Below are 12,396 nucleotides of genomic sequence, written 5' to 3' on the forward strand. Positions count from 1 at the left end.
TTTTCTCGACAACACTCCAGGACAAGGCATTATTTCTGCAGCAGTGGGAACTACTGCAGACAATAAAGCGGCGCTTGAGTATATATAGTGATGACCTGCTCATGGTGCAAACTTGAAATGACCAGCAGTGCTCGAACAATAGATATCTCGTCGTTAGGACGAAGACACGTCCACTTGATGAAACGTTGGCTCCAGTGATATTCATGTTCGACCACGGTTGATCAATGCTCACGCTGCGTATACAAGCAAATTCTGTCTCGAAACTAACGCGCGAGGCGACCTATACCAACAGCACAACTAATCTTGATTTATTTGTGGAAGCGGAGTGACCTTCAGGTCTACGTCAAAAGCTTAAAAACCGCTGCGCTTGAGCAGGCGTGCGTGTCAATATCAGTGTACGCGAAAACACTCTTGAAATTCGGCGCCAATTCCTACGTGCCTGTGCTACAAAAGCGTTCTTTCTTCTTCTGTAACGTCGGTTCAGAAGTTTGAACGCGGCCGCTATGGTGAGGCGGCTGCGTGGATGTTGTCGTAAATCGATCGGATGACGTCGATCTCGTCGATGACCGTGTTGGTGATCATGTCGATGAATGAGAGCAGAATGACGATCACCACGCAGCCGCCGCCGATCATGATCACGTTGTCCCTGATGAACCGGTGGACCGCGTCCCTGCAACTATCGATGTTCACCTTGTGCCAGGCGTCACTGTCAGTCATGTTGAGCACGTTTTTGCCACAGTACCGGCTCGCTGCCACGTCGCCTGACGTCAACGAATCGTTCTTCCTGCAGCATGAGTGCGGTACCGAGCAGCGCTCGTAACTCGGGTTTTGGAACGTGCAGTTGAAGTACCTGCGAGCGCGCGGGAGCACATGCGTGTTAAACACACGCCAGTATAAAGACTGCGTGTTTAAAGAGATCGCAGCGTTTGCAGTAACCCTGCGCGGCTATGATATCTGTTCGCATAAGAAGTACCAGTACAAAGCTCTTTTTTTAGCTTTCATTTTGAAGACAGCGCCTTCACTGGCGGGTTACCCCCCCCCTCCCCCCTCCCCCTTTTCGTATCTATTACCTGGGTTTCTATAGCGTCTTCTTCGTGGGCGAACCCCGAAGGTAGTGCTGTCCAAAAATGTGGGCCGTTCCCGTGCGTATGCGCTCTCAGAAATGCAGGCCGATCCCGAACATTGTGCAGGAAAATAAAAAAAAAAAGCAATCCAGGGACGCGGCACCCCTCCGGCGCGGGGTGACGCAATAAGGTGCCGCGCGCTATGGCTCCTCACTCTCGCCCCCAACTCACTCAGGAAGACATTGCCATGGATCGACAATGTCTTCCAATGACAACTATAGTGCAGATTTTTGGACTAGTTGGCCCGTACGTCGCATCAGCTGAAGTCATAGCGCTGGATTGACAGAGACAAGAAAAGACAAGAGGACGTGCGCTAAAGTTAGCGCACGTCCTGTCTTTCTTGTCCGTGTCAATCCAGCGCTATGACTTCAACTGCAGTTTGAATCGCCTTCTGACTCTTCCGGTAATCACGGTGTGAAGCCGCGATCGCCCCAGCGCCCAATAACGCACATCAACCTACGTGAGAGTGTCTGACACGCTTCAGCGCCGAGCGCTTTCGTCGGTTAAACACATGCGTTACAGCAGATGCAGCTGGTGACCAGAGCCCTGCGTAGTGCGCTCGAGCCACAGCGTTCCAGAATTTACAGAGGTCGATGAGTCGTCACCTGCAGCACCAAACTTGGAATCCCGTGCTGCCGCACTTGACGCGTCTCTTGGCATTTCAGACAGATACATAAAGGTAAGCTCTGCGTATCAGTTTGTTATCCGTAAACTAACAGGAGCCACCAGGAAAAAGAGATGGTGAAGGAGACGTTTAACAGCTCCCAAAGTAGCGACAGTCGATAGCCTTCTGACGGGAGCTTATCCTCTGCCGTGCAGCAGAAAGCGTATAGTCGGGATCAACCCTTTCGCCAGGCTAGCTGCTTAACTTAAACCCACTACGAGAGGTTACTTGCACCATTGCCAGCGCTAAGAAACTGCTGCTTTAGTGGGCTGCACTCACGGGCGCAACGTTGCCACACAAAGTACGTACGACATGCACAGCCATGATCGTGAATTGCACTGGCTAATATTCCCAGAGCTAATCTTGTACACATACGCAAATGCACAAGAAAGCGTTTCGGGTGACGACCGCAGCGGTATAGCTGAATTGGTAAATCGCCACACGCGCAATGCGAAATATGTGAGTTTGGTCCCCACCTGCGGCAAGTAGTCCTTCAGAACACTCATTTTCCTGTACACTACTAGACCGTTTAGAAGTATATCGTATAGCAGCAAACGCAAGAAGTCACCCCCGTATTCTTAAATGCATCTTAACTTGAAGCCCACGTTTGACTTGATTTAAATGGCGCCCGTCGCGAACGCGCGAAAGGAATGCAATGACCGCCTTTTGGGCGCGTTTGCACCAGGCGTCGTGTATATAAAGTGAAGCATGGACTTCAAGTTAAGATGCAGTTCTGAATACGGGGTTTAGCGTTTGCGTTAGGGTTGCGTGCTCCACACTGCGCATGCGATGTATGTAAACGGTGCGCCATGGTGCTCCTACCGCTATTTTCGTGCACGTACGCTATATTCGGGAGACGCCTGCGTCGGATCTGTCGAGTCGTCGGCCTGCACTGTTCGGCTCATTCGTTCAGCCCAGATGCTCGCATTTGCGTTAGATTTGTGTAATGGTGCTTCGGCAACGGTGTACTGGTGACAAACGATTGCTGTTCTCGAGATACGTTCTCGATTATCCGCGCAGTAGGCTTAACGAGAAAGTTTGATCATGTTTGCTGTATATCCGCAAGAGGTGGCTCCAAAGCCTGTATCCAGTTTTTCGTTCATTCGCGCGTCTTAAAGGATACGGCCACAAGCGAAGCCGAGATTTGTCAAGTTTTTACCGACAAAACAAAGAGCAGTGTGGTCGGTACATGGGCACGATGCGTGTGCGCTTCACGACCGAAGACGACAGGTGTTCGCCTTAAATCCATTCGAACAGACGTCGAGATGGCGGCGTATGTATTTGCGTTAGCGTTTCGTTTCGTTCCCCTATTTCAAAGGATCGTTTGTGCCGCGTAGTGCAGTCTATCTTAGCATTAGCGTTGCGTCGCACGCTAACACCAACGTAAGCTTTTTGCGCTATACTGAAACTCTTCATTATTTCTACACACGACACCGACCCCGCGAGCAGGCAGCGCAAGTCCTCGCGCCCTACACAGAAGAGAAAGTGGCCGTATTGCCGTTCATGACCCCGCTTTCTACATCTTGTCTATAATGTACGCTCGATGGCTGCTGGTATAGGCGTACATGTTGCGGTTCCAGTCCCTGAAGTTCTCGTGGCTCACGCCACAGCACTTCAAGCCGCGTTGCAGTGCGTCCACCAACTGCTCCGTGTCCACGCTGTCGCGGTAGTGGACGACCAACGACTCCGACAGCGTGCTCTGGAGGACCTTCCTCATGCCGCCTGCAACAAATACCGACCAGAGAACACGGGGAATGCCGCTCAGCGCCATTCAAACGTCGCATGCCCCGCATAAACACAACATAATTCATGGGCTTCATAAGTGTGCAGAGCTATAGCAGACTGTCTAAAACTGCTCTCCACGTTGACAAGGATCAGCTGACCACACACAACGTCGAACCCGCGCCTCGAAAGCCCGGCTTTGCTCCTGGTATCTTGCAGAGGGAGTTAATTGCCTTGTTCACTCGAGCTAAGAAAAGTGAATTTCAGACATTGTCCTTTGCCGCGCCCTCGGCCCCGAGACCACCATAAACCAACGAAAATGCGACAGAAGTTAGCGATAATGGATCCAATGTTTGCCGTGTGCTATGATTATACGTAATCAAGGAAGCGAACTCAAGACTTCTGTAACATACGGTCGACGATCAAGCTATAGCATAAAACCAACAACCCTGTGCTGCATTCAGGTGATGCTGGCCGTTGAGCTTCCTACAATTACTAGAGGCAACTCTGGTGCTGCGATCGTTCGGCCATCATGATGGCTAGTACGTGGATTTGTTTGATCTTCGTGCTTGGGGCTTCGGACGTTCTTGTGGCTTCGTCTATTGCGTTTTATGTGGACCTAAATTGGCCTTATTTTTTTTAATTATGGGGCTTTACGTGCCAAAACCACTTTCTGATTATGAGGCACGCCGTAGTGGAGGACCCCGGAAACTTCGACCACCTGGGGTTCTTTAACGTGCACCTAAATCTAAGTGCCACGGGTGTTTTCGCATTTCGCCCCCATCGAAATGCGGCCGCTGTGGCCGACATTCCATCCCGCGACCTCGCCCTCAGCAGTCCAACACCGTATACCCACTGTGCAACCACGGCGGGTCGCCTAAATTTAAAAGCAATTTATAATTTTTTTTTATTGCAGAGGGTAATAAGATTTTTCAAGCAGGCATATTAGTTGCTAATTGCAGTGGTTCCGCTTGTCCATGCGTCCGTGGTGTAGTGGCTTCAATATCACGCTTCTTTGCTAGAGGTCCTGTGTTCGAGTGCTGCCGTCGGACCATTTTAATAATCTTTATCTAATTATTTAAAGCGCAATAGTTTCTTAAAAATGATCAGACTGCAAAGTGACGAAGCCATTTAAAGCCAGAAGGACGAAGTTTAAGCAAACCCATGTGCTAGCAATCATTCCAACGCTGGCTAAACTGCCCTGCTAGCAGCTCCCGTAGACAACAGCCCCACAGGTCCCTCTAGTAATTGTATGAAACTCTACGATGCTGGCTTTCGGGCGCCATTGTGAGGAATGACACGAGCAAGTCATATATAGTAGCCAGTTACGTGGCCCGCTGCATGCTTGCACGTTTTGTGCTGTTACTTTAGCGTTTATTCAGTAAAATGCCGCTTATATGCAAGAATTTCGTCTACGCGTACAGTTCCGGCCGTAAAGTATAGATAATTGCGGCACATTCAATACGGCGTTCGATGCATCGACTTAACCTGTGAATTGAGTTGCTTTGTGGTCATGCCAACCGTTCGTCAGTATTTCACACTAATTCTAAATATTAAGTGGAACACGTTTGATTCAGCAGTCACACAGTAAATTGAAAGGAATGCGCACATCGCAAAAATGGCTAGTTATCTGGTTCTCATATTCATATAAACTGCAGCGCCGTCTCAATGAGCTGCGTCACTCGTCTAAAGCCGTAAGAGGACAGCAGACACTTTTATTGAGTCAAGGGCGATATGCCGGGCAACGGTGGCTGCGAAAAGGTGACCCGATCGTTTGGCAGAGTACTGCAGCGTTTGCGAGGCCGCGCGGCCACTTCGGCAGTGCTAGATGACCGCGCGGGATTGCTGCACCAGCGCACAAGATAAAGCGGTACGCTGCGCTTCTTCAATTGGCCTCCTCCTAGTTTGCCCTGATGCAATCCAGAATGACTCGAGAAAAGTTGCAGCTCCGGCAATAGAGACGTCGCCGCTGTCGCTTTGTGTGCCCGTCAACGACGCCTCAGTGCTGCAAGCACCGGAGCATGCCAAGATATTCCACCTATCCTGGCGCGGGGAACCCAGCTTGCGTGTGTACAGGGCCACGTTATGCGGCGAGTACTTCACGTGTGTTCCAGAACGCTACTGCAGAGCGCGCGCAGCCGGCAACACGCGTCGTGCGCTCGACTGGCCGCACGTCTACACAGCGGTGGTCACACGAACCCAACGTGCGCGCAGGTATGTCGGCGTTGTACAAAAGACCTGCGACGGGAAACTCAGCCATTTCGGTCCTTCTCTCTTCTGAGTAACTTTGACAACCTATGCAATCTTCTGAACCATATACTATCCTCAGGGGCGGAACTACAGACTTTCTTGAAGAACAGGAAGCGTAGTAAATATAATGCTGATTATGCTCTCTGATATTTATAAAAAACGTACCACTGCGCGTTTGCTCGCCACTTCTTAGCCTTTGTACATGTACCACATCATAGAGACGAGATAAGACGAGATAAGATTTTCTTATTGCCCTCTGGCGTACGGAGTGACAGATTAGGGACGTATAAACAAGGTGCCCAACAAACGTCAGCGCAAAACCTCTGGCTATACATACACATATATGTGCTCGGTGAAAATGAACTATGATTCGATATTAATCAGCATAGAATACGGAGGTAAAATATTTCACATGAACAGCACGATTGGAGTGTTGTTTATCACCCTTTATGACGGAGCAGACAACAAACTTGAGGGGACAGTCCAAACGTCCGGATATATGGCTGTGGAGTGGATTTATGCAGAGTGGATTTATGGCTGCTGCCACATAGACTGGTGTTTCAGTCGGGTAGTAAGCCGAACACAATTCCCAGCCGAATAGTGGCCTCTGTACTAGAGTGCCAATACACATAGCTCCCTGCGCGAACACAGACTAAACGAGAGTCTAGAAGCGTACGGTGAGGGGCTAGTTGGTATGATATTATGAGAGCAAAGAAAAACTGCGCAAAAAAGAACAAGACAGAGAAAGAACCGCACGACAGTCTGCGCCTGTGTCGTGTGGTTCTTTCTCTGTCTTGGTCTTTTTTGCGCAGTTTTTCTTTGTTCCCATAATAAACGAGAGTAACTGGAAGTCTTATCACTGCATACGATTCTCCGCAGCTAATGCGTGCGTTTTTCTTCATCTGGCATGTTATAACTGTGAAACCTTTCTGAAATGGGTAATCTGTCAACCATACGGCCAACCAGCGCTGAAACTCTGAGCGACAACAGTTTTCAGCAGCAAATATGCCGCGATTTCGCGTCAGTAAATTCACCGCTCAACTTGAGGCACATTCGAGGTGTTTCACCTCTAACCTCACTGGGTCCCGATGTGCTAGAACGCAAGAGCGCATGTGCTCATCACAACGCGCACTGCCCGGATAGAGCTTGGCTGGGCACATTGGGTTTAAGCAAGCGCTGAGCCTCGCGTATATATGTTATCGTTGAGAATGTGTCGTTTTCGTGGCCTCCCTATATGGGACGACGCCAGCACATTTTAGTATGGCGCTCAAACTGCCGTGGCGACTCCCGGACAGCGCAGGTCCCCCACAGCGTGTCCTGCCTGCGTGTTTCCCTCCCGTAAGGATACATCTCGCATTCGTCCGGGTCTATATCGTCGATGAGCCCCATCCTCACCGGGCACGTAGAAGACGACGACGGCAAAGACGACGCTCACCGCGATCAAGGCGGTCAGGGCGTGCGAGTAGAGCTGCAGCAGGAAGCGGTTCTCCCGTAGGGCGCCCACGCAGCCGCAGAAGGAGACGACGAACAGCGACATGCCCCCGAGCGACACAATGATCTCGACGCGCGTAAAGATGGCGCTCGTACTGTCGATGGAGCTCAGTATGTCAGTGCCATCCTCTCCAGCAAACGAGTAGACGTAGAGCGACATTCCGGTCACAAACAGCAGCAGGCCCAGGAACCACAGCACCAGATTCAGCATGAGCAAAGGGTAGCGAACCTGCAGAGGCATGCAGTCGAGTTCAGAGGCCGCGAGCGGCGCCCCCTTCGGGGTGCTTTTTCCAGGACACAATATTTCTCTATCGCTCCAGAAGATATTTCGTGAGACTATCGAGATCTGAGCGTAAAGGGAACTCGGCGTATGAGGCAAAGTTACCTTGTATTGATCGCAGAAGCGTCGGCGAGGTAGAGAACAAAGCTGCCTATACCGAGGTCAGTCTCGCAAACTAAAGCGGCGCTAGTGCTTTAAAATGTTGCCACGCGTCGTTGCCTTACTCTATATAATTCATTAAAATGTGGAGTTTTACGTGCAAGCACCACGGATGAGAAAAGCCGTAGTTGAGAAATGCAGCAGCCGCGGCCGCGAATTGAACCCGTGACCTCGTGCTTAGCAGCGCAACGCCACCTATCCGCTAGGCCACCGCGACGAGCTTTACCTCATGCTGGTGTCTGTCTTCAGTGGACCATCACTTACGTCGAGCTATCGCTCGGCGTAAGTAAGTGTTGCAGCCGTAGAACGACATGCATAATCAGAAGAAGCGAACGTAGCGAACAGTGTTCTACGTTCTCGAATGTACGCGAGCACCGCAGTGATTAATCTCAAATGTACGGTGCGACACGCATAAACAGCGGGCAGACTTGACCTGCCAGGTCAGATTCGATGACTGATGACTGTGTTCGCCGCTATTGTTCCGATTCGAGTGTTGCTTTCCTAACTGAGCACAAGTTCGTTCAACAAAGTGTTGGATTCTTAACCCGCACTTCTGGCTTATTATTCCCCGTCACTACAACGAGACGGTTTTAACGCGATAGCGTTAAGGCCCCGTATCGCGAAAATCCGATGTCGGCGTCCACCGTTGGGCGTCCTGTGAGCGAAAATTGCCGTCTATATGCTATGCGGTACTAAAGCTCTTCTATCAGCAAACTTTCTCAAACTTTGTATTTCCTTCTTTACAAAGTTATTCCTCGGAATTTCGATAATGATAATTCACAAACAAATGTTTTGAAATGAAGTACCGAAAGCGCATGCCTTTTATGTTAAATCTTCTCAGACTGAAATATTGAAAGTGCGAAACAATAACAGAAGATCAGCCCACCCAAGAGGAATCTTTTCGACCAGAGAGCTCGCATAGCGTTCGCGGCCACCGTTTCCCAGTAAACATCACGGTTACATAAACTGCAGTTGCCGGGAAGCGTGAGAAGCAGTCAGGGATCACTTAATGTGTGATGAGGTTCCTTATATCGCTTAATTGTTGCTGAGGCACAGCCTCAGCGCATGAAAGCAATTTGTTATCGCACCGCAAGCCATTCATTAAAGAACCAGCGCAAAGAGAAAAAGCATCTCTACAAACTAATCAAACACATAAAAAGGAATTAAGTCTCCAAAGAAAGTATCAAAGTCAGAAGGGGCCTACAGTTTCATGATCTGCAGTGCAGCTGCGAGATGAACTAGGGGTGGCGACGGAGGCAGCGCTCGGAGCATAGAAGCGGTGCTCGTACTGGTGAAGAAAAATCCTGGTCACCCTTAGGCGAACCACCGGGATCCAGTGATGCAGGAGTAAGTCCGGTTGCCCCGTTGGGAACATGGCTCTTGGCACCGTGGAGATGTTGACGCCGGACACCAAAGTCCAATGGCTTCACCTCTGCTCCCGGAGCATGGGCTTCATTTCTCCCACGTCGATCGGCGCCTTCCGGTGTGCGATCGGGAAAACGCGGTGACCACGCCTCTGGAAGGTCGGCCTGGTCCAGTAGAAGGCACGAAGTACGGTCCTGACGCCCGACGACTTGACTTCTGCCCCTGGTGCACTGGCGAGCTCCTCCCTCCACGCGGGCTTGCTGTTCTACGTGCCGCCTGTTTCTCTGCTGGCTTGTTGTTGTTCCTTCTGTTCGAATTATTTCTTCGGCGCGCTCGTGCAACCACTGCAGCGTCTCGTCGTCGTCTTCGCATGGCTGACCCACTCCGATCACGGCACTCGCGCACTTGACACATCACAGAATGCTACCGCGTTCAACCCTCAAAGGCGAAGCTTAAGCGTCCTCCGAACTTTGTTGCATCGAGTATCCCTCGCGCAGTAGTCAACGTTTACGAGCGCGCCTGCATCTTGGAGGGTACACCCGGAAAGAAACGATAAACTAATGAAGGATTCTGGAGTTTTACGTGCCATAACCACGACATGATTACGAGGCACGCCGTAGTGGTGGACTTCGGATTAATTTCGTCGACCTGCGGATATTAAACATGCATCTATGTAAGCCTCATTGCAGAAACGTCTTTTTTTTTTACATTTCGCCCCATCGAAATGCGACGGCCGCGGCTAAGAATCAATCCCCCCGACCTCGAGCTCATGCAGCGAAACGCCTTACATAGGACTAAGCTACCGCGGCGAGTGGGAAGAAAGGAGCATGGAAGATATGGGGCCGCATTCACGAATCCTTTAGTTTATAAGTGCTTTTTGCTATTGGTCAGCTGCCTTCGCTAATGATTTGTCCAGAATCAGAATTGGGCGAAATGTTCTCTTCTGCACGAACAGTTGCAGCATTTTTTCTCGATACGGGGCCCTGGTTCTGGGCCCATCTAGGTACTCACCAATGGGTTGACATCGAGAAGGACAGTCGTTTCGTCCGACTCCTGGTTGCCCCGGCCATGTCTGGGACCGTGGTGACTGGCCTTCGTTTGGTGCTGCCGCTTCTTCTTGTGGTCCCTCCTCTTATGTTTCTTGGGCTTCTCGGGAGAGGACGACACCTGGAGCACGCTGCCATGGGCCGGTGGTCGCTTCTTGCGCTTCGCCTTTGGCCGTATGTTCGACTCGTACTGCTGCAGCGATGACATTCTCTGGCGAACGAGCCTCTCGGGCGATGCAGAGCTGCGGAGCCGTTCAGCTGAGGCGGTCAATCCTCTTCCCGTTCTTCTCCTTCTTCTATGGCTCGGCCAGCGCGCGCCCACTAGGTCATCGCGTGAGTAACGCGTGCTGGACGCTGCCTAGATGGCACTGTGTATGCGCAGAGACACTAAATCGCAGGAGTAGACACTCGAGAAAGTTCAGATGCAATAACATTTACGTTATTACGAATGTCTAAGAGCACCGAAAATTGCTAAATTTCGCTATACGATAATCACACGTATAAATAATCAAATTAAAAATAAAGTAACGAGCAAAAGTAAAAAAGAGTTTTACACAGACAAGCAAGAAATCGGGAAAGAAAATTTATGCCATCAGAGAATACCCGACGAGAGAGGTGTACGAACCCAATGCACACATGTTTAAGATGCACGGGAAGCGGAGCTTCCTTGCACCGTCGGTCAATTGGGTGATATAAAGATAAACCATGTGCACGCATTTTCGTGCATACAGTTGTATTTATTTTTATTATGCGCAACGCGTAATCCCATGCAACCTTTACGTTTAAGCAAGGCACAGCCCACACCATTATAATGCCATGCAATGCATTTTTATGCACTACATGGTTCACGAGCTATGCCGAAAGGCAAACACCAGTTAATGCGGACGCACACTGCGAGCTGTCCTCGACGCGCCGATGTCAGGAGGACGAAGGCGATGTCTTTGACGTTTGTCGAGGCAAGAGTGGTGGGTATAGGTATATGCACAGAGAAGTATATTACGACATATACTGGGTATTCTTTTATGCGAAGCATATTGCGAGAGCTCAACCCAGCTCCTCAGGCGCGGCGGTGTCGCCTTCAATGACCTTTGACCCCATGCCATACCACGTGACACCGTGACGTCACGACAGAGCAGAAACGGGGCTCCAACTCGCGCCGTCGCTCGCGGCGTCGCTCAACCATAGAGAAAAGCTCAACTCTCGCAAGACGGGCTGGGTGGGAATCGAACCAGGGTCTCCGGAGTGTGAGACGGAGACGCTACCACTGAGCCACGAGTACGATGCTTCAAAGCGGTACAAAAGCGCCTCTAGTGAATGCGGTGTTGCCTTAGAAACGAGCTGTTTCTAAGGCTCAGGCGTGCGTCGCTTGCTCAGGCGCACATTTCGTTGCCGCGCCGAACGCTGCGTTGCTCGACGCTCACCGCGTCCAATGCGGGGCGCGTAGTCGTTGGCGGGTCGACGGGAACGCTGTCGCGTTCCACTCTTGAAGGCGAAGCAGAGCAACGCATGAGTTGTTTCTTCGTCTAGCCGAACCAAATATAGCCAAGCAACAGCAGTTCACCAGGCTAAACAGTGGTTCAACAACTAAAATAAAGGCTAGTATGCTTCGCATCGTGGGCTTAACCTTAGCTAAGCCACACCCATTTTTTTTCATCGTTAACAGATATTTAAAATTGACGCTGTGAAAGCAGCGCCGGTGGCGTTTTGACACAGAGGTTCCATGACGAGGGCTACATTAAATGCCAGACAGATACCCACACAAAATGTGTAAATAACAAAAATTCATTAATTAACTTCTAAACTACAAGATCTATGGTAATTGTATCATGACAGAAATGGGGGTCATCGCTTTTAAATGCTAACGCAAATTGTTTAGAACTCGGAAATTCGCACGCAGTTCAAGATATTACTTGTCAAACTGGGCCCTTCTATTCAGCGTATACACCGAAACCAAGCTCGCGAGAAGCTCCGGCAGTATGGGCCCGCATTCTCGTTGAAGGGATACGCCCAGTGACAAAATTTACCTCACAAATTTGAACAACAGCAACGCGTAAGCTTTTGCTGTTTGCACTTCTGAACTGGCCAGATAAGCTACCTCGGGAAGTGACGTGCGCGTTCGAGCCAACTCACCAAGCGAACCGTAAGGGTTATAAAATATTTATTGGTATTATATAGGACGAGCGTCGAGAGGGTATTGTGCTCACTACGTTGTTGGTCTAAGTTCCGTCCCGTCCTATAAAAACCGTTCCTCGGCGGAGGCTATAGAGTGTCCACTGCGCAGCGTTGTACGTCTAT

General features: G+C 50.3%; 1 protein-coding gene across 2 annotated transcripts; it reads right to left on the reverse strand.

Moving 5' to 3' along the window:
• Positions 1–285: 285 nt before the first annotated feature.
• On the reverse strand, positions 286–10,435 carry LOC135902352 (tetraspanin-33-like). Of its 2 annotated transcripts, none has more exons than XM_065432360.2 (4): positions 10,067–10,435; positions 7,156–7,480; positions 3,354–3,510; positions 286–850 (listed from the first exon to the last, which is right to left on the reverse strand). In XM_065432360.2, the coding sequence occupies exons 1-4, from the start codon at positions 10,307–10,309 to the stop codon at positions 502–504; spliced, it is 1,074 nt and encodes a 357-aa protein (XP_065288432.1). In that variant the 5' UTR covers positions 10,310–10,435; the 3' UTR covers positions 286–501. The 2 variants fall into 2 exon arrangements, with proteins under 2 accessions (XP_065288432.1, XP_070395309.1); XM_070539208.1 differs by lacking the exon at positions 10,067–10,435 and adding an exon at positions 8,895–10,023.
• Between the last annotated feature and the right edge of the window lie 1,961 nt (positions 10,436–12,396).

This window comes from Dermacentor albipictus, chromosome 5, assembly GCF_038994185.2.
Source record: "Dermacentor albipictus isolate Rhodes 1998 colony chromosome 5, USDA_Dalb.pri_finalv2, whole genome shotgun sequence".
Lineage (NCBI taxonomy): Eukaryota > Metazoa > Arthropoda > Arachnida > Ixodida > Ixodidae > Dermacentor > Dermacentor albipictus.